Source organism: Cryptomeria japonica, chromosome 9 (genome assembly GCF_030272615.1).
Source record: "Cryptomeria japonica chromosome 9, Sugi_1.0, whole genome shotgun sequence".
Taxonomy (NCBI): domain Eukaryota; kingdom Viridiplantae; phylum Streptophyta; class Pinopsida; order Cupressales; family Cupressaceae; genus Cryptomeria; species Cryptomeria japonica.
Genome location: NC_081413.1, coordinates 347,849,919 through 347,873,032, shown reverse-complemented (window position 1 = coordinate 347,873,032; position 23,114 = coordinate 347,849,919). Strand labels below are relative to the sequence as shown.

The following is a 23,114-nucleotide window of genomic DNA, read 5'->3' as shown; positions in this document are numbered from 1 at the left end:
GAATCTTAGGGTTTCTTCCTTTGCTCCTTGATCCTTCTCCTTGAGCGTGCTCTTCTCCTTGCTCCCGCTCTACCCGTTGTGATCCATTTTTTTCTTCTTTCAATTTATCATTATATTGTCCAATCTTTAAAAGAGAAAGAAAAAGTGTGAAAGGTTGTCTTTTATCATTTCGGTCATGCAAAATGATGTTTGACTATTTGTTTGATTAAATTTAAACTTCTTATCGTTGTTTTTAAAAAATTATTAATTTCTTTTTTTAAAACATTTTTTAAGAGAATTAATGATTCTTAATACATGTACATTTAATTTAAAATTAAAATTTCTTATCATTATTTAAATTTTTTATAAAAAATAAATATTTATAAAATATATTTTTTAATGAATTAATGATTCTTAATATAACTATTAATAATTTTCTTTTAATAAGGGGTTGACCCCGCAGTGCAATGGTTGTTGCAGGGGCAGTGTTAATATTGCCTTCCAGGTTCGAATCCCTTTGGGGTTGTTTAACTGTTGTAGCTATCGAACATGTTCGTGTGGCAGGTGGTGTGTACATACAAAAGATAGAGGTAGGCCTTAGTGGTTGGTGGTAGCAGGGAGTACAACGAGGACAACCACAAAAAAAAATGGAGGTTGGCCTCATACATGCAGATAGAGTGCTTCACGCAAGCAACGACATTCAAATGTGAACTTGAAGATGGAGGATGATGAAGGCACAATAACAACAGTTGGAAGGACGATAGAGGGAGAACGGGTGAAGGCGTTTGGGGGAGGAGTCATGTTGGAGGGATAAAGAGTCTGATAGAGAGAGACTACACATGCTACCACAATAGACGAGAGATGTGTGGAAGGGAGGCAATCACAATAGCAGGTGGAAGGAGGACAAAGGAGTATTGGTGACAGAGGTAGCCAACATGAATAGGCAGGCATAAGTCAACAAAAAGGCCACACTAGAGGAAGAAATCAAAGAGATAAGGAGAGAACAAAGTGATAACGAGGGAGTAGAGAAATAAAGAGAAGCATAAAGAGATAAGGAGGGAGCGAAGAGATAAGGAGAAGCACAAAGAGACAAGGAGGAGCAGAGAGATAAGGAGAAAGCACAAAGAGATAAGGAGAATCACAAAGAAATAAAGAACAAAGTGATAAGGTGAGAACATACAGATAAGGAGCAAGAAAAGCAAAGTGATAAAGGTGAGAACATAAAGATAAGGTGTGCACACAGAGAAATAGGATTAGGGTGGAGAATAAAGAAGTTCTATTGGTCTAGAGGTTAATCGCAACGTTTGTGTAATCCCCAACATCTAAGGATGGGGTCCCTAAAAAATGTGGCCTCACTAGTTCATAGCTCTAGTCAAAAGTGTGACTTTCACCGATAAAAATATAAATAGTTTTTTTTAACAAAATAAAAATTATTTGCTATGGGTTGTTGTAAGAAATAGTAGACTATTAGTTTTAAATATCTTTATTTTTTTTATTTTAGATTTATACATCTATCTAAAACTTATAATTTTGATGAGGGCATATTTTCTTTTTATGTGGTGTTTATTTTGAAAATATTATGTTTATAATCAATATTAATATTTTGATATTTAAATGATTGTCAAATTTAAGATAAAATGTAAAAGTTTTTTTAAACTTAACACTTGTGCCATTATAATCGACCCCTTCCTACCATTATAAAATTCCTAATGACATTAACAAAATTAAAATTAATAATAATATAATAATATCATAAACATTATTTAAAAAAAATAAATTATATACTTTCTCTAAACTAATTACTATATTAAAATACTATACCTAAAACGATCCCTAAACATTAAAATAAATAGACACAAAATTTTCACCATTACAATCTTGGAGAGGCTAGTAACTCGTAAACGTCAGGGCGACCTATAAATTTTGAAGAAGAGGGAAGGAAGGAAGCATAAAGTCATTTGGTCGCATCCGCATGTATTAGTTGAGATAGGGTTACATACATGCATGCATGCATCGTTTGAAACTTGTGATGTTACAATCCCCAATCTGTTCTACATAAAATAAAATAATAAAAAAATACATGTCTATGCTAGCGCTTGTTATGGTCATGAGATACATTCTCTCTCTAGGCTAGACTCCTCCCACACGCAACCGATTTTGAAAACATAGAAATTTAAAAAATGGTTAAAAGGAAATGGAAATGGAAATTTGGCTCAACTTGATGGAGGTTTGACCGACCATTGGATGGATGGATGGACATTTGTTTGAGTGAGTGGCGCCAATGGAAGGAAGAGAGCGTCTTCGTCCTCCTCCTCTCCCCCATTTTCCCCACCCATTGCCTTCAAATTCCTCTCATTTTGGCACGTGTTTACGCCTTTCCCTTTGGTGAAACTCAAATATAATATAAGAAAAAGCATTTTTCTAATTTTATTTTCTCTCTCTCATCTAATATAAATATATTAATAGTTTTAGCCAAGTTTTGAATACAAAAATTGTGTGCTGGAACAACGCCAAGAGTGGAGAGGAGAGGAGAGGAGAGGAGGAAGGGGGATCTCTTTACCCTAGCCAAGCCAAGCGAGCTTTATTTATTTGCAGACAGCTCGGGGGTCGATGCCGGTGCGCAAAGGCGATTTCAGGTTTTAAGGTTTGTTGGATCGGCATCGGCATCGCTGTTCACATCGATATCCACGGGCTCTTTCTTGCTTAAATTATTTTGGGCTTAAGCAGATCTTTCGTACATATAATTTTCGTTCCAGTGAATTTAATCCTCTTCACGGAACATTTTGCAGCTGTGTCCACAGCCTCAGTATTTGTGTGAGTTTTCAGGGCATCTTCCTATTCACTTCGATTTCAATGCCATTCATCGAATTTATTTTTTCAATTCCTTAGCTACTAAAATTGGACCCAGTTTAGCCAATAATAGTTTACTGGGATTACTTCGATTTTGAATAATAGGCGGCAGTGTCTAGATTTCTACCGTATCTTTTATCCAGTTTTAATTAAGTATTTGAAGTCCACGGCTGTTGATTTCATCACTTCTACTAATGAACACTTTCCGTTTTCTGCTTTTCTTTATCCCTTCAAATTGTTAATTTCTGTATTTTATGATTTCCAGGTCAAAGCATTTATGTCTATTTCTACACGTATTCGAAAATGCATCCATGTTTTTATATATCTTAGGTATATATGTGACGTAAATTTCATGGCCACCGGAGTCTTACAATTAGAACTTCTTAACAGGTTATATAATGTAGGAGCATAGACCTGCAGCTGAAGGGAGAAGGTTTTGATTAGCAAGAGAAACTTGATTCATTCTTTTGTGGATCTGACTCAATTTGTCACGTTGCCTGCCTACTTAACCCCTGGTTAAGCTGGAAATAGGTTTGTTCTCATTATTCAACATTTAAAATTTGAACTCAATCTATCTTTTAATTTCAGTCGTTTCTAAATTCTAAGACATACGAAGGATCAACAGTATTTTGAAATTTTAGTTCTTTCACATTGCATTTTCCACTTTTACAATCGAAGTTTCGGATGGGCGTTCCCTTACCTTTTGGATTTATGTATTTGCAGCCTCTCTGGCCCAGTGACCTTTCACAGCTGTAAATGCCATAACAATTTTGTGGTTAGTGGAAACGGAGTGGATGATTACCAGGCATAATATGATACTTAGAGTGATCAGCGCAGAGAATTTGAAATAACTTTTTTTCTTAAAATTTTTGCGGTTAAACAGAGTTTCAAGTAAACAGAAAATGGCCTCTTCAAGGAAACCACGATTGACTAGTAAACGCTCTGGAAAAGCCTCAGATGGGGCACAAGAGAAAGATGATGGTGGTGGCACATATAAGAATCGGCAACGGGTCAGTGCTATTTGTTTTTGAAATGGATGTATTTTTAAATTACCGCCTGAATTCCTGCCAATTTGGAGTTTGCATTTTTGATTTTTATGAAAGAACATTTCCATAAAATGTGTAGTAGAAAGAACATCGTTCTTACAAATACATTTTTTTTTCCTGTGTGTCTGCAGATTTGTGTGCTTTAGTTTATGCATTTTCTGATTTTCGTATAAGCATGTTTACAACACTGCATCACACAATTTGTCAGTAATATATTGTACAAAATCATTCTTGTTTGTTTTCATACAACTGTTTTCAAATTTCAAGTAAAAAGCACACACATTATGCTGACATTTAAAGCTGAATTATTTAGATGGTACATTCAAGGAATTCATTGAATACATTTGAATTGTGTAAAGAAAAAAAAACATTGAACAGTCGAATGCCATAAACAACATGACCATTTCTTATTGGTCTCTTTCACCGCAAAGGTTGAATTTGGTAATGGAGAGACTTAAATATCTAGACTGAGATCTTCCATTGGAGCAGAAGACATGTTTCACGGAGCATAGCCATTGGCTTGTCACTCGTCAGTTTACATGTTTGCATTTTAAGCGCAGATGATAAGAGAAGCACCTGCTATGTTTGAGAAAAACAAAGTTATTTACTTAGAACTTATTAGAACAGACATCTACATTTGAAGGTTGAACAAAAATTTTAGCTCTTATTGCATGCATAATCCTATTTTCATGAGTAATCATACAATCTAATTGTCTGAGGCACTACAAATTATTATTTAACGGAGTCGTATCTGCCAGTCGCACAATATTTATTATTTGTTTCTGATGGTTGATCTCTGAACTGTCTCATGGTTTAGCCACTGGGTGAAGATCTTTTTCTTAGAGAGAAAATATACTTAATTCCATAACTTTTGGAAATAATTAAATTTGCATCCACATGTATAATATGTGTTTTAGGAGTAGTCAACTTAATTCCAAACAAATAATAGCTGATGCTAGATTGATGCACTCCCAAATGCAAAGCCAAGCCCAAACGCAAATTGGTAATAGTGTTGGAAACCTTTCATTTATGCTTTCTGTCATAATCATTGTGGAAAGCTGCAATATTTTGAAGGTACATAATCTAATATTTGTCTGCTTACATGAAGATTGGTAATAATGCCTCCCATTGCTTGAGGAGGTTGTCTGTGCTGGAGGTGTCTTATTTGTAGACTTTCAATTATCACATCTAGTTAACATAGGGTGGTTCTGCTTTCCGGGAGGGGGTGAAGGAAGGAACTAGGCAGTGTGTAAGAGTTACAGTAGCACAATAACATCTTCCATTTCAGGCTTATTAATTGCTTCTCTATCCACCTTTGGGCTATACCTAAATATGCAAGTTAAGTGGAATATTTTCAAATTTGTTGTTTGTCATTATATGCATATTGTTTCTTTTCAAATTTCATTATGGTTAATGGAAATTTCATTTGGCTAAAATATTTTTCTAAACTCATCTTCTACAGAAGCGTAAGCTGTCTGATATGCTAGGTCCACAGTGGAGCAAAGAAGAATTAAAAAGCTTCTATGAAGCTTACCGAAAGCATGGGAAGGATTGGAGGAAGGTGAATTTTGTATGGGCTTTCTTCTTGTTATTGTTTGTACAAGACAGTTGTTTACATTAGCTTGTTATCTCATGTTCATATGAGAGATGGTAGAGCCTTTTCTGCAGAAGGGCAAGATTAGTGGTTATGTTTTGTGAATACTCTATATTTTGTAACTTACACGTTTATACTTGTCTGATTCAATACTTTGTATACCAGTGCAAGCTTCTGAGTACTTTCCTGTGTTATGCATTGGCTGGTTGTGTTCATCATATCTAGTAGCTATTTCAATTTGATGTTCTTGATGCCATAAGGAGACAATGAAGTATATTGTCTCAAATACTTGTTTTACTTTTTTTGGATGCTTTTGATTACCAAAATCTGAATTGGTTACTGACTGTAATTCTGAATTTTTATATTTTTTACATGCTAATTTATTAATGTTTTCTTGTTTTAGGTTGCTGCTACAATGCGTGGCAGGACACCTGAGATGGTTGAGGCTTTATACAATTTGAACAGGGTAAGTCTAATTTTTCTTCTTTGGGCTTGGTTGTGATAGAGAGTGTTGTTGTATGAATGTGCTAAAGAGAAACATAATCCAGCAATATATGGGTGCAAATGCTTATTCTGGAGAATCTGTCTGCATAATTTTGGGGCCAGATTTTGATACTAAAAAATCTTAACGAGAGCAGAGGAAGTTTTGTTAACAAATCATGACATTTTTTCTGTACGATTGTTGTGTGAGTGGTAGCCTATGATTTCATATGCAAAAAGCAAATAAATTCAGTTTTAGAAAACCACTTCAAGTTTAGCTGTTGAGCAATATATCTAGAACATTATGCCTGTATTTCGCTAAAATTGAATGTGACACATGTTAGATCAAGCTCTAAAGGTGGTTGAGATATTTAAACATAAATTATGTGTTTGCCTGGCTCCTTCTCAAAATTTCTAGAAATAAAATTGCTGACAAAGAGATCGGACTATAAACTACATGAGCAAAGAAGTAGTTTTTTAGCGAGGGATATGGAATAACTGTTTCTTGTTTAATTCTAAAGAGTGTTAGTGAGGGTTGTAGATCATGAAATGGATTATAAGTTTTTGATACAATTTCATCATCTTGTCATTGACTAGGAGTCATAGAACAGTGGACCTCATTTTACAGGTCACTATTTAAGCATAATGGCTTTTGCTGTGGAATTTTAATATTTTTCTTATTGAAACTTCTGTTATTGCAATGAATTTTGTCCCGGTGTAAGGTAGCAAATTTGGATTGCATACCACACTGGGAAGCTTTCCAACTTCATAACCCCTCTAAGTGGGCAGACAACTTTAGTTCATTATATCATTCTTCTGTTTCCTGACCGTTATAATTAGGAATAAAAAATCTAGATCATTGATGATTCTGCTTATTTCGGTTTTTTTTTGTAGCTAGTCAAAGCGGCCTTGTTCTTGAATGAGAGAGGAGAGCTCTCTATAAGGTTAACCGATCTTGTGTATTTCTTGTTGCTTCAGAGATGTAGATATTCCAGTGTTCCACGGGCGTTGGGGACGGGGGGATGGGGGGGATGCGTTTCCGGGATGAGGGGACCAAGGGCCTAAATTTGGGGACAGCGGGGGGACGGCGGCGGGGTGGTGGTGCTCATATATTTGTACATATACATATAGTACTTGAAAAACTAGTTTTGAAAAGATGTATGACAATATTACAGTGTAAGAATTACATTTCAAATGAGACTATAGGAAATTTGAAATACTAAATCTAAATACCAAGATTTCTAAGTTGTGTTGTTATATGGAGCCTAATCAAACTCGGAGGTTAGATTTTCCCTACTTCTATCGATGCGGTTTCCCCCTATATTTTTCAACGGGGGTTTGGGGGCAGCGCCCCCAAGTTGGGGTCAAGGGGCATCGCCCCTTGCGGGGTCAAGGGGCAGCGCCCCGCGAGGCCAAAAATACTTTTATTATTTTTTAAAGGCGTCGGGTGTTATTTTTCTATTGGCCCACGTCCAATTAGAGTTACCCCTTAACCCTCAAAAAACCTAAAAACTCACTTTTTTTTTAAATTTTAATTTTAAACATTGCATATAAGTGGGGGCGACAGGAGACGTCTGGGCGTCTCCTTGTCCTTGGAGAGACGTCTGCACGTCTCTTGAAGGACGGGGAGACGCCCAAACGTCTCCCAAGGAGACGTCTCCACGTCTCCTTGGGAGACGCGGGGACGTCTCCGCGTCCTGGCGGCGCTTGGGTGGCGGTGGCGGGACGGCGGGGGACGTCGCGTCCCCGTCCCCCCGTCCCCCCGTCCCCGAGACGTTTCTGACGGGGGGACGTGCCCAAAAAGGGGGGGGATGCGTCCCCGTGGAACACTGATATTCTAATATTTGGTTTTTAAAATAAATGGGCACTAAATGAAATCATTATCAATCTGGAAATAATTAATGTGCATTCAAAAGTTCAAAATTAATTAGCTAAATTAAGATATATAGGCATCCTGGGTCTTGCATCTTTGTCACAATACCCTTTTAGCATGCTATTATTCAATACACAATGTCTTTTGCAGCATGTTATTTCAATCTTAGTTACAAGACATTCTGAAAAATAAATTGAATGAATGATTTAATAATGGGATAATTATATTGAACTATATACACATGTATATATAGAGGTTACAAGACGATGTTCTATAAATAGAACTAGTCGTTAAAGTGAAATCATATAAACTAAAAAGCTTAAAAAGATAAATATAGCTTAAAAGGCTAAATAATAAAAAGCTAACTTAACAAGCTAAAGAAGTCGACTAAAAAGCTAAATAGCTAAATAAGTCGACAACTAAGATGACTGCTAAAAGTAGAAGATGACCATTATAGAAGATATTAATATTATTTTAACACCCTCCCTAATGCTCATCGTACTCAATACCCTACAAAAGACATTGCAAGTGTTATGATACAAATACAAAGACCATCTATTGCTACGGAGACCCTCCTAGGATCTGCAGAATGTAAATGACCAAGATTACCAAAAGCCATCCAAGCTATAATGTAGCCTTCACACGCGAATTAGAGATTTGGCACACATGAATTACTGAAGCCTGAAACCATGATTTTGAGGAAAAAATCAAGAAACCCTTTTGCTGAAGAGTACCAACTCCAAAATTGACTGCAAGATACCACGGTTGCAGATGTTCGCCCTGGCAGGTGCGACCCAAACTAATTGCAACAAAGCACAATTTTGAAGAAAAAACCGTCAAACCCTGAAATAGGAACCCTCGAAAAGAGAATTTATGATTTTTGAGGAGAATCGAAAAACCAAGAAATTTGAGGTTACAAATCATCGTTTTTGTGGAAAAAAACCGGTAAAACCCAGATAATTAAAATCTTACGTGGATATTGCGGATCATAGATGAGATGATTTTTAAGGGAAAATTATAAACCCTCCAAACAATTTTTGAGGAAAAAAAAGGTGAAAACTTTGCCATGATTTTTTCCTTTTTTGTGGAAAAAATCAGAAAACCGACAGACAAATTTTCAAGAAAAAATCGTGAAAACCTTGGGACTTGTAAGACGAGGTCTGACCTAAATCAATCCGATCAAGGCAACGATATTCAGATATCGTGAACATGCATTGTTTCCAAGTGTTGTGGTAGCTGGTGAACTTTTGACTGTGTTCCAACATGATGTTGGTCAAAGATGCCATCACGAAAATGGAGGTCGAACGAGATCAACTTGGTGAAAGCATGATACAGAAGAATCTGATTAAAAAATCAGAATAGAAGCAGCTGCACAAAAAATCTTAAACCCTGGAGTGGGATTTGAGACATGAATCCCAATGCGTGAATTTTGAGGTTTGGAAGAAACCTAGAAATTAAAATTTTCTGCAAACTTAAAACCTGAAATTTTTCCTGAAAATAATCAGAAAAAAATAATAATTTGCAGAAAATAAAAAATACCTTTGATTTTTTTGTAAAAAAAAAAGAAAAATATTGACGCAAAAAAAAGGGGTAGAAACCCTAGGTCGGATGTACAACATAAACGGTGCCCAAAAGACACCAAAATTCCTGACGTCCACAAAATTAGCAGAAATCACTGACTGTTTTTAAATTCCAAGACAAATTTGTTGGCACCCCAAAAAATCTGAGACCAACCCAAAAAAGCTCTCGAAAAACCCACCAAGAATTTGGAATCAGAATGTAGATTTGGTGGCTTAAAAATCAAGGCACGAAAAACGATGCACCCAAAAAAATTTGACGACGACCCTGTTGAGGTCTCAAAAATCCCACTCAAGAATTTGCAACCAGAATAAAATTTCGACTTGAAATGAAGGGTCAAAACTTTAGTCAAAAATTGCATAAACCCTAGGAAAAATTTCAATCTGCAAAAAAAAAACCTCTAGATTGCAAGCCCAAAAATCTCTAGAACCCTAAAAAAACATGAACTGCTGCCAAGCCCACGAACTAGAACCCCTCGAAACCCTCAAAAAGCCTTCAAAAAAGCAAAATCGTTTTTTATAAAAAAACAATAAAAAATATCTGGAAAATATTCCAGAAAGAAAGCCATGAATTTTTATTAAACTTTAAAGAATCCAATCGACCTGCTCTGATACCATGAAAAATAAATTGAATGAATGATTCAATAATGAGATAATTACATTGAACGATATACACACGTATATATAGAGGTTACAAGACGATGTTCTATAAATAGAACTATTTGTTAAAGTGAAATCATATAAGCTAAAAAGCTTAAAGAGATAAATATAGCTTAAAAGGCTAAATAATAAAAAGCTAACTTAACAAGCTAAATAAGTCGACTAAAAAGCTAAATAGCTAAATAAGTCGACAACTAAGATGATTGCTAAAAATAGAAGATGACCATTATAGAAGATATTAATATTATTTTAACACATTCAACCCTAGTTACAAGACTCATTAAAGCTTAATTTTTGACTTGGACTCGAACTTAGAAGTTATGCTCGACATATTGGAAAAACATGAAATATAGAGATTTTTTCAAGATTTAAAGGTTTTACTATATGCGCCTAAATAAATCAACTTTAAAGACATGATAAACTTATCAATTAGAAGGTACTTTGAACAAACATACATAGATCAAATGAAACACAAAGTGGATTTGAGTTGAAGGAAACAACTTATTAAAATATATAAATATTCTCAAGTGCTTTAGGTGCACAAACTCATTAATTACGATATCCACGGCATTAAAAACAAAAATTACAAGAAGTCACGAACTATGGTAGAGAGGATCTTGTATCACTTGGTCTAGCATCACTAGCTCTATGTAAGGTCCTAGACGTGTTTTTTAGATGAGTCTGCAAATGCTACTACAATCATAGGAACATTACTTAGGATAGGGGTTGACTTGGCAAAACGAAAGGACAAATGTAAATCAATTTCTTGGCCTCTAATAAGATTCAAAAAAAATAAAAAATTGTTGCTTTTCCATTTAACATGATCGAAAATAATTTTAGTTTTTTTGTTCTTTAAAACCAAACAAGGTGTCTGCTGTGCCAGCACACAATGGTGTCAAGGGACAGTGCCCTTTTAGTACTTCTTGTTGTGGTGCAAGGTGGAATTGATAGGTGAACCACCTGCCACTAAGTCCAAATTGAAGCTCTTAAGGTCACATAGGTCTTCATGGTGCATGCCATTTTTCATAATTTGATAACTACAAAAATCCTCCAAACCTTTCAAAAAATGTGAATGCCAAGGACATAGAGCAGTAATCAAGCCCTAACCATGTCTACTACCAGCATGTTTGCTGGTTTTTGCTTCAATGGTTTGTATTTTTAGCTTCAATTCTTTTTTCTCTTTGATTATGCTTGCAGATGAAATGAATATCATTTTGAATAGTTGAAGATCATTTTAAGTGCTTTTATTTATTTATTTTCTAATTTTTCACTTGATTGTCATGGTTGAGTTTTCCAGATGAGACCTGGTGAGTGGTCTGGGAGTCTGACCAGACTCACTAGGTACTTGGTTCCCGAGTTTTTGGGCCTCATTTCGTCTAGTTTACTTCAGGATTTATTGAATTTGAGTGAGTCTTGTAACCATGATTTCAACTTTAAGAATTTGTGTTGCTAAATCTAGTTGCTGATGCTTGCAAACTTTTTTGCAAGGTGTGAGGAACATTGGGTCAATGTTTATTAGTTTTCAATATGAGTGGGTGATATTCACTGTTTCTGCTATTCAATCACTATAACCTATATACAATTCAATTATAGACATGAATGCATTAAAAATTATTTTTCCTTTGCTATATCAATTTGGATGACATACACAGCTCCAGTTTTAGATACACTTCTTTTGTCTCTTGTAACCAGTGTCAATTTACCATTCACACACTGATACCAATGTTTGACTGCTGCATATGTTTGTTCACTTACAAGTATTTTAAACTGGCCATCACAGGATCCAAGGATACCTTACTGGTAGATAGAAATAAGTACAATTTTTAATAAATCTAGGCCATCTGCAAGGTCTGGTCTATATTTTCTACCTTTGTTTTTTGATACTGTAATTGTTGTTTTCTGATGGATGAATTGTGGGTTCTATGGGGGCCCACACTCTTTTAAAAGGTTTCAAAATTATAAATACGAGTCCTGAGAGCTGAATAATCAATACTGGTTGCACCAAAGTGATTCTATAAAAACTATAATAAGGGAGAGTGGTATAAAAGTAACTGCTCCTCTTCTCAAGACAAGCACTGGCAAGTCAAGCACTAAGAACATCTATAAAGAAGCCTTCTACAGGATAACCAGGTAGATCATTGATGCCTTAGAAGTGACTGTAACTGAGACTAAGAAGAGAACTCAGCCTAGAATCCTAATGCCACAGAGCAAGAAGCTGGGAGCAAGAATTCAATTTGCTCAATGTTGCAATTCTGTTGACTTAAAAGAAAGAAGGCAGAAAACACCAGTTGCCATTCTCTAATTGAAGGAGATTTAAACTTATCACATAGACCTTGATTTCTATTCTCATTGCATACCAAAGGATAGCAGAGCTTTTGCAGAACACACTGGACGACAAAATCTAGAGCTTGCATAAAAATGCTTCACCCGCAACAAAATCCTTCAGTTCATCCAGCCTTATTACAGAGCTTCAAAGAGCCCACCATGCACAATAGCAGCAAGCTAACCACAGAACTGAAAGGTCTCTTGCACCAAACCAAGAAGAGCAAAGGAAAACTAAATCACACACAATACTTGGTGCAAGACAGTAACACCAAACCATCCATACCACGGCCGGCTAGTTAATAGTAAATATAGAAAAGTTATGATGGGGATGGGAAAGAAAAATAATGAATACATTTTTGCCGATGCTCAGAGTAGAGGATGCAAAAAGTCTGTAGGAGCAATAAAACTTAGGAGAGCCTACCTATAGCCCATCCTTTGCTAGCAGCATCTAGAAAATCGTTTTTTTTGAGCCGTTAGATCTGCATTCTGTTTTCAGATTCTTGGTGGGTTTTTCGAGAGCTTTTCTGGGTGCCTTGTTTTCCGTGCCTCAAATTTTGTGCCAGCGAATTTGCCTTGGACTTTAAAAACAGTCCGCGTTTTTTGCTAATTCTGTGGTCGTCAAGAATTTTGGTGTCTTCTGGGTGCCGTTTATGTTGAACTTCCGTCCTTAGGGTATTTTAAAAAAAAAAATCAGATTCTTTTGTCTCTTGCTTTCACTCAGTTGACTTCGTTCAACCTCGATTTCCGTGATGGCATCTTTGACCAACATCATGTTGGAACACAGTCAAAAGTTCAGTGGCCTCAACTACAACACCTAGAAACATCGCATGTTCACGATATCTGAATATCGTTACCTTTATCAGATTGATTTAGGCCAGACCTCGTCTTATAGGTCCCAGGGTTTTCATTATTTTTTCCTGAAAAATTGTATGTCGGTTTTCTAATTTTTTCCATAAAAAATCATGGGAGGGTTTTGCTTGATTTTTTTCTCAAAAATCAGGGTTTTACCACGTGATGTTGTCTGGTGTTTTCCCGCATGATGTCTGATGTTTTACCGCGTGATGTTTGGTGTCTTACCACGTGGTGTTTTGGGTCTTGCCATGCGAAGTTTCAAGGATTTGTTCGATTTTTTCCACAAAAATCGTTTCAAGGGTTTTTACCATTTTTTTCCACAAAAATGATGATTTGTATCCTCAGTTTTGGAGGGTTTGCTGTTTTTTCCTCAAAATCATGGTTTCAGGTTTCAGTTTGGTTACCCAACGTCAAGCTGGATGGATTCTGGTATTCTTGGTCATTAACACTTTTTAGATCCAGGGAGGGTCTCCACCACAACAGAGTGTTCTTTTCGTTTGTGATCAAAAGACCTTAGTGTCTTCTGTAGGGTAGTTAGTAGATAGAATGACCATCAAGGGAGGGTATTAGAATATTTAATTATATTTAAGTCACCTATATTTAGTTCCTTGTTTAATGGTCATTTAGCTTTTAAGCTTTATTTAACATTTAGCTTTTTCTTTTAGTTCCTAGGAAGAGAAAAAGAACTTGGTCTTTTAAAAAAAAAACAAAAACAAAAACAAGAAAAACAGTTTAAAAAAAAATCTCTTAAATAAAAACTTTGAAAAATTTTAATAACAAAAATTTTCGAAAATTTTAATTTCCATGCTTTGATACCCTGAAAAATAAATTGAATGAATGATTCAATAATCGGATAATATCATTGAACGATATACACACGTATATATAGAGGCTACAAGACTATGTTCTATAATTAGAACATAACGTTAAAGTAAAAGACTAAAGAGCTAAACGCTAAATTAAGCCTGAAAGCTACATTAAGCTTAAAAGCTAATTACATAAAAAAAGTAAATGACCATTAACCAAGGAACTAAAAATAGGTGTCTAACATAGAATTAAATATTCTAATATAAATGATATCCTAGCAAGAATTTAACAACAAACTCTGGCATAAACTCTAGAGGAATGTTTTGCTAGTTAGATTCAAGTAATAATATTAACTTAATACTTCAATAAAAGGTTAACCTCAATTTGATTAAAAAGACTAGAGATACTTCAAAATATTCCATTCTTATATTAGAATTCACCTAGTACTACTTGAGTCACTACTATTTATTATTTTCCAAATATATAGAGTAACCTTATATAACTCATTTTATGTTATACCCTAAACTTAATTCTTAAAGGAAAACTCCTATCTTATAATCAAAGGCTGAGTCAAAAAATAAGTAAGAATCTTATATCAATATTGTGATACTATACTTTTCTAATTTTTTTTTAGATTATTCAATAACACATTAGAACTGCTTGTCTTTCTTTATTATATTGGTTTTGATTGTTTTGAAGGTAATTGAAATAATAAAACTATAAATGTTTAAATAAATTTTGCAATGGTTATATTGCTATAGAATACTTAACATTGAAACCTAGACCCCTAATAGCTTTGTTCATAGAAAGATTTATGTTCTCTTATATATAAAAGCATCTAGATAATAATAATACCTATCTAGCACGATTAAATATACTATATAAAAAGTTTACCTAATATTTATCCTAAATTTAATTAGTACTATCTTATCTAAATAAAGATCATCTCAAAGTAATGAAGAAACGAGACGAGTAATCATTTTGACAATTGTATCGATGACTTGGTCTATTTTCTCCAATAAATTATGCTCCATGCTAGCATAAGCTGTGGCCTATTCTTGTCTATGGTACTGTTGTGATGTATTCACACATCGCCCCATTGCAAATGGGGACCCCTGCTTTTTGCTTTCTAGGGTTGGTTTTCTAGGTCTTTTAGGGTTTTGTTTGTCAGCCTTTGCAGGATGAGTGCTATCGAGGGGATCGTTGGATTACAGGCTTTGCTTGAGCTAGGGTGAGTCTGCAGGGCCCCAAAATTAGGGTTTCTTTGAGAGTCTTCCTTAGGGCTTGGTTTTGCTCTCGTTGCTAATTGTGTCTTGCTTTGCGAGTGGGTATCATTCTTGAAGGTCCGAGCTAGGTCGAGTTGGTGAGTGATGAAGTCTGGAATGTCATCCTGATCTTCAAATGCCCTGAAATTTGGCTAAGTCTGGAATGCCCTGGTCCTGAAATTTGGCTTAGTTTGGAATGCCCTGATCCTGAAATTTGACTAAGTCTAGAAAACTGAAGAATCCTCCAAAAACTAGATTTTGCAATATAACTCCTGGAGGTCCGAAACCACTCTCAAACATCCTGAAAGTATATATGGAATATAACTTAAAGTATAAGTGACATTTCCTTCTTATACTTAAATGTTATATTCCATAGAATGATCCTGACGGAGAGTTCAAAAAGTCAAATTTCGCTCCTGACCCTTCCAAAGGGTCCAAAGCGAATTTCGCTCCTGACCCTTCCAAAGGGTCCAGAGCGAAATTCTCCATAAGACATTCTGCTTTGACCAAAACCTAGAACTAATGCATTCCTAGGTTTGAATGAAGGCAAAAACGCTTGTTTGAATGAAGAAATGTGAAAATGAAGTCAGGATCTTGGCCAAGAGTAGGAATTTCGCTCCTGACCCTTCCAAAGGGTCCAGAGCGAAAATCTTTATAACTCTTGTTTTCCTCCTTATTTTGGCTAGGCGTTGGCTTGATGGGAGATGAATGGGTATGTTTTTGCCTTGAGAGGGAGTTTGATTGATTTTGAAGGACAAGATTTTGACCTAAAGGGGAATTTCGCTCCTGACCCTTCCAAAGGGTCCAGAGCGAAATTCATCATAAACCTTGCTTCTTGACTTGAATGGATTAAGAACCTTGCTCCTAATGTGGATGATGATTTAATTTTGCCTTGTGAAGTGGTTTGAAGCTTGAAAAATGAGTAATTTAGCCATGAATGAGATTTTCGCTCCTAACCCTTCCAAAGGGCCCAGAGCGAAAATCTTCCCAAAGCACATTTCATCTTAAGTTTGGCTAATCTTTGACTTGCAGGGTACCTTGGAAGGAAGCTTGGACATTCTTATTGCCTTTGAAAGGCTTGAAAGCATTGAAAATGAAGGATTTTGGACAAAAATGAAAATTTTGCTCCTGACCCTTCCAAAGGGTCTAGAGCGAAATTTCTAAAAGCTCTTAATTTTGCAGTAAAGGAAATCAAGTTTTGATTTGTTATGGCATGGATGGAAGGAAAATGACTTGCTTTTGCCTCTTGGGGTCGTTTTGGAAAGTAGAAATGAAGGATTTAGCCCAAGAAGGGATTTTCACTCCTGACCCTTCTGAAGGGTCCAGAGCGAAAATCTCTCTGAGACACATTTCTTGCCTTATTTGGCCAAAATTTGATGTTCAAGGCATGATGAGATGAAGTATGAACATGGTCTAGCCTTTGGGGATGTTTAGAAGTTGTGAAAATGAAGGATTCTAGCCAGGAAAGGAAATTTCGCTCTTGACCCTTCCAAAGGGTCCAGGGCGAAATTCCTTATAAGTATACCTTTTGACCTTTCTCATGCTTAAAACCTTGTTCCTAGGGGAAAGGGAGATGAGATTTTACCTTGCAATGAAGTTTCAAGTTGAAAGAATGATGATTTTAGCTCAAAACCAGATTTTCGCTCCTAACCCTTCCAAAGGGTCCAGAGCGAAATTCTTGGAAATTCATATTTTCTTCTTGGAGATGGTCAAATTCTTGAGTTTATGGCATGGTTAGGTGGACTTTGATGTGTTCTTGCCTTTGGATATTGGATTGAGGTAATGGAGTAGCCAAAACAAGCTCAAAATAGGAAATTCGCTCCTGACCCTTCCAAAGGGTCCAGAGCGAAATTTCCTAAAAATCACCTTTTCTCCTTGCGAAATCAAGTCAAACTTGGGTTGGATGAGAGAAGAGAGGAGTTTCTTTGCCTTGTGAGGTGAATTCAAGATGAAATGATGGGGGAACATGTTAGAAATGATGAAAATCGCTCCTGACCCTTCCAAAGGGTCCAGGGCGAAAATTCTTTAAACACCTATTTTCCCTTGCAAAATTAAGTCAAACTTGGGTTGGACATGAGAGGAGAAGTGTTTTCTAGCCTTTGGAGGTGAATGCAACTTGAAATGATAGAGAAATAAGCCTAAAAAGTGATTTTCGCTCCTGACCCTTCCAAAGGGTCCAGAGCGAAAATCCTTAAAAACATTGTTTTTTCAAAATTTTGGGCAAGAACAAGCTAGGACAAGGGCGTGAGAAGGCATTTGGATTGCCTTAGAGTGAATTTTGGTTGCCAAGAATGCAAAATTGAAAGCCTAACGAAAATTTCGCTCCTGACCCTTCCAAAGGGTCCAGAGCGAAATTTCTAAAATTCCCTTTTTTCCTTGCAAATTCAAGACAAGATTTTGGTTTTTTATACCATGGGAAGGAGAAAGACAAGATGTTCTATGCCTTGGAAGTAATTTGAAGTTGGAAGGATGGCAAGATAGCCCTAAAACAAGATTTTCGCTTTTGACCCTTCCAAAGGGTCCAGGGCGAAAATCCTAAAATCTCCTATTCTGCCTTGCAAAACGAAATCAAACTTAGATTGGGTGAAAGAAGAAAGATATTTCCTAGCTTTGTGAGGTCGATTGAAGTTGGAACGATAAAAAATGAGCTACAAGAAGAGAAAATCGCTCCTGACCCTTCCAAAGGGTCCAGAGCGAAATTCTTAAAACTTCCATTTTTGCCCCAAATTTACATCAAGCTTGGTGTTGGTTGAGAATGAGGACGTCCTTGGGCATGTATCTAAGCAAGTATGATCACAAGGTGAGAAGAATTTGAGCCAGAAATGCAAAATTCGCCCCTGACCCTTCCAAAGGGTCCAGGGCGAAATTCTTATGGAGCCTGTCCTTGGAAAGGATTTTAAGCAAACTTCATTTTGATATCTTCTTGTTGATGATTTAAGGTAGGAAATGCTATGTTGAAATGAATTTGTCATGTGTCCTTAATCATCTTTTGTTGTGTTTTGGCAGATGAAAGAAGACCAGGACAAGGACGACCTTCTCCAGCCTAGCCTCATCAAGGACGACCTCTTCCAGTCCAACATTTGAAGGAAAGGCAAGGTGGCATCCCAGTCATCACTCCTCCAGTCGGGTTGGTCCACTTCAGCATGTCTAGATTCAATGTACCTGACTCATGGGAGATGGCACAAACTTCGATGTACCTACCCCAGTTCTCCATTGGTCGAATATTCCAGAGAAGACATGTGTCCAAATAATGCAATTATTTCATTGGTCAGAATTAAGTTTGTTGTAACAAACCCTATTTAGGGTTTCATTGTAAAATCTTGGCCATTGATCTCAAATTGATCTAAGCCATTGAATTGTATTGAGGGCGCTATATAAGCCCTGGCTCCTCATTTGTAAAGGCTAATAGTTAGTCAATAGTCAAACTATAGTTAGTCAATAATAGCTAATAGTTAATAGTTAGTAATAGAGGCCAGAATAGTAGAATAGCAATTAGAGTAGATTAAGAAGAGAAGGCAAGACATTGTTGCCTTAATTGTAAAGACTTCTTTTCATTGAAGATATGGTGGAATATGTTGTTTCTTTGCAATGTGCATGGTCTCTTGTTGAATCTTCATTTTTGATGATAGATGATTAAATTGAGTGAAGAAAATTGTTGAATGTACCTGTGTGGAATCTGTCTAGTCCATACCACTAGCCTCTTACTGATGGTAAGTGCACCCAGCTTGGTCAACTGGCCTAAAATGAGCTTAATCTTAAGTCGTTACACATCTATTGTTCATGCATTATCTTGAATGGTGATCATTGTCAGATAGTGTATGATTTGAACATATTGGAAGCATCCCTTAGAAGATCGCACTGAGTTGGTGTTGAATTGTTCAACCTGATGGTGAGACCCAGCCCAGTTTGACTCCACCTAGTCATTCATCCATTTTCTCGCATCCTAGGTAGTAGAGTAGATGTCCTGAACCCTGCATCTTTTGTCATTTGTTTGTCTTCCAGTTAGTTAATAGGACTTGTGATTCCAGCAAATCAGACGTTTAGGTCGTCAAGTGTAAGTCCCCTTGTGATTCCAGCAAAATCACATCATACCGCGAAGAGCTTATCCACGAGTAGAGATCCTACATAACAGAACCTTGGAGTTACTTCGACTGATCCTTCGGCGAGATCTTCAGCAGTCGGGAACTTTGTTCAAGAGAGGATAAGGTACCTTTAGGTATTTTATTCTGTGTTTGGTCATGTACAAAATACACATCAACAGGTACCCATTGGGGTCTTAGCAGAGTTGTGGTTCAATGCATAGGATAAGCAGATTTGATATAAGACTTAAAGTAATTTTCAAGCAAATGCAAAATAGAAGGTATTAAGTCATAATAAATATCTAAGCTTGCGGCCTCTTGCTTGCGCCCAACTGGGTGACTTTGAAATGATGAAATCTAATTTCATGGCATAAAGGATTGAAGAACCAAACAAAATTTAATTTAATCTATGCATGCATGTGAATGAGGAAGTTCAAACAAGGGTATTCTTAAGATATAACGCAATATGCTTAACAACTTGTGCGATATATATAGAATGTATTCACTTAACAATTCATGCACTATAGTCTACATATTATGCAATATATAAATATTGTATACACTGTTAGGCAAGTAGATAAGATTGTCTAGGTAGCCATTCATGCAAAATGATTTAATCAAGGCTGGCTTTTAGAACTGTTATGCAAAGCAACAAATATATCACTACCTCATTGTTTGAAAGACCTAGAATGAGGCAAGGATATAAGTACGCATAGAGAAGTTAGAATGATGGGCAAATCTTGATCTTATGAAATGTAGACAGTTATCAATATAGTGGCTTCTATGGTCAAAGGAATGCCACACATTACATAGAGACTTTGTTGAAAGGGTATTCGATAGATATGCACAACAAGTTTGGTGGTAAGGTGTAAGATCTATAGGGACTCGCAAGGTTTCACAGATTGATAAAGATCATACCACAAATAGATGGGTGTTATATTCAATTTGAATTGTCTTTGAATCTATGCTAATTTCAACCGAGAATCGAAGATCCTTCAGTATACAAAAGCATATTCACAGAATCAGACTTATCATATGATTACTCTACCAATCACATCAACATTAAAGAATGTCTAACATACTTGCCAAACTCATCAGGTCTTCAAGTCATCCCAACCATTATCGTATACACCTCCTCCCACAAGTTCTTTTGAGCCAGAAGAGTATATCATTCTATACCTTGATGCCTCCCCCTTCTTGCTATATCTTTTTCTTTTATTCCTTCCCCAAGCACAAATTTGACGAATAGAAAGCCTTTTTCCCATTCTCAGATATCCATCCATGTCCTATTCGATATCTTTGAAACTTGAATGTAAAATAAATGCATGCTACTTTCCTCACAAAACAAAACGTCTCTTCTCTCCCTTCTCCTCAGTCGTATTGTATCTCCCCCTTTCACTAACATCTCTTCCTGATTTCTAAAGGCCATTCCCCAAGTGCGCGTGAGAGAGAGAGCGTATTATCGAACTAAAAACTCCCTTTGTAACTAACACTATGTGGTTAAAGATAGCCTCCCACCTTTATTGCATCTTGATAGTGTAATAAGTCGTGTTTCGGTTACAAGGCAAAAATGGAAAGAATGTCATCTATTACTTATTTATGAAAGCTAATGTTTTAATTAACTTTAATGACTAAATAAGATAAAAGAATAATATGTTTATAATTGTTAATGGCTTTTCTTTGATTGACCATTAAAATTTCTGAATGTCTTTGCAAAAATTATTCCGAAACAAAAAGAGTGTAATTATGGTTATGACACTCAAGCAATGCTGAAACATGATATTCTTAAATCCACTTTTAATTAGAAGAATCTCTTCTAAGATGCTCCTCAAATCCTAGGCTTTCAAAGATCCCATCTTACACCCCTGGATGATACTTAAGGAATCATCTTCAACTTTTAATGATCTGCAACTTAGAGAGCGAGCAATCTTTAGCCCTTCCAGTAATGTGAAAGCTTTCAGTACCAAACAAAAAGGATCCCTTGATCCCTCTGAGGACATACTCACAAACCCTGCACCTGGGCCAGGGATGCCTTTTGCAGCCTCATCAAGATTTATTTGATATGTCCCCCTTTAGGAAGTTTCCAAGAGCAGTCTGAATGCTTAGAGATATTGCCAGAGGATCCATCTTCAGAGGAAGGCAATTCAATTTGCCAATTTATTAATATATCAATTTCATAAGAGAGATTAGATTTACCTTATCAAGAGGAGCATAAGCATATGCAAGAATGGAGACACAAATCTTTTCCAAGTGACGTTCCCATGGTAAATTTGGTAAATTTAAATGTCTGATGATCTGTTCAGTTTTTCTAAGCATATTCTCCACAGTGTTGGAAAAAGCAATCCTGCACAATGCTTGCAAATGCAGAGATCCTTTCAACCAGCTACACAAATGATGGTGCAGAGAAGAGGGAAAATCCCAGGACATATCCATTTTGATCAGAAGGGCATTCCAGATTGTGTGGCATAATTACAATTAAGTAGCGAATGATCCACAGTTTCCTCTTCCTTAAAGCAGAGAGCACACCAGGAAGGACAATGGAGACTTCTCTGCGTTAGATTATCAAAAGGAAGAATCCTGTTTGCCCTTCTAACCACACAAAAGCATTGCAATTAGGAGGTACTTCCCTGTACCAGATCAATGAACCTGCAGTCTTGAAGTGGGGGGATATTGGGACTCTGAAATACTGAACACAGATTCAACTAAATAAGAACCAGCCGAGTTTCCTAATGAAATCAAGGAATTCTCTCTGATCAAACATGAAGGATTTCTGATCTTCAGGGAAAGGAACAGAAGCAAAACTCTGATACAAATGAACTGACAAAATATGAGTCCTATTTTTAGAGTAGTTGCCTTTTACCTTGTTTCCCCATGTTGAAATCAGCACAGTTTTAGCTTCCTTCATTCTACAAAGATAAAAGATGAGTGGGCGGCCCAACCAAGAGTCACCTCAGAAATCGTCATTGCCCAAATCTCAAGACAAATAAGTTTTTAGTAGTTCCTTAGAAGATGCAACGAAATTCTAGGCTGCAGAATCTTTTGGAAAAGGGTTAAATTTAAACATAACAGCAGCCTCCTTCAAATCCACATATTTGCTTCTGAGAAGCTTACACAATAACCTATGCTGCTTAACTAGAAATCTGCAAGCCAGGTTTGCCCCTAGGGCCTTGTTGTGCATTTCCAAATCCTTAAGACCTGCATCCCCTTGTGATTTCGGCCCACAAACATTTTCCCAATACAATAGAGGAAGCTTTTTTCTCTTCTAAGATCCCTTTTCAGTTCCATCAAGAGTGGGTAATGATGATACTCGGAAATATAATTTTAGTGATTTCTCATCAATCTTGGTTTGACCTTTCCTTGGCAAGGCAATGAGTTGAAGGCAACATTTCTCTTTGTAAACCGATTCAGATTTCTTTTGGAATGATGGGATAACACCACTCAGTGAATTATCAACAAAACCTTACTTAGATGACAGTATTTTATATTCCATGGACAACTGCACATTCAATGTTCTATAATGTTTTATACCTTTACTATGATGTCAAATATTACAACTTGTTCTGGCTTTCTATATTCTCTTACATATTCACAATCAATTATAATTTTTTACCTGTTTGATTGCATTTGTTTTGTTATTGTGCACTGTGTTTTTCTGCACTATGTACTTAATGGTATTATCTCAGCAAATAGCTCTTCAGATGATCTGAAACATGGCATATATTTCCAC

At 36.3% G+C, this 23,114-nt stretch overlaps 1 protein-coding gene across 6 annotated transcripts in view; it reads left to right on the top strand.

Moving 5' to 3' along the window:
* The first annotated feature begins 2,249 nt into the window (after positions 1 to 2,249).
* The window catches only part of LOC131029708 (protein ALWAYS EARLY 2), a 98,271-nt gene continuing 77,406 nt past the window's right edge, over positions 2,250 to 23,114 (top strand). Inside the window, exons 1-6 of one of the 6 annotated variants that reach the window (XM_057960315.2) lie at positions 2,256 to 2,793; positions 3,220 to 3,360; positions 3,553 to 3,604; positions 3,713 to 3,839; positions 5,338 to 5,436; positions 5,873 to 5,935. In XM_057960315.2, the coding sequence (XP_057816298.1) occupies positions 3,732 to 3,839; positions 5,338 to 5,436; positions 5,873 to 5,935 (270 nt within the window). In that variant the 5' untranslated portion in view covers positions 2,256 to 2,793; positions 3,220 to 3,360; positions 3,553 to 3,604; positions 3,713 to 3,731. Of the gene's footprint in view, positions 2,794 to 3,219; positions 3,361 to 3,552; positions 3,840 to 5,337; positions 5,437 to 5,872; positions 5,936 to 23,114 lie in introns of all 6 variants that reach the window. The other 5 variants (XM_057960319.2, XM_057960318.2, XM_057960314.2 and 2 more) reach the window with 5 other exon arrangements.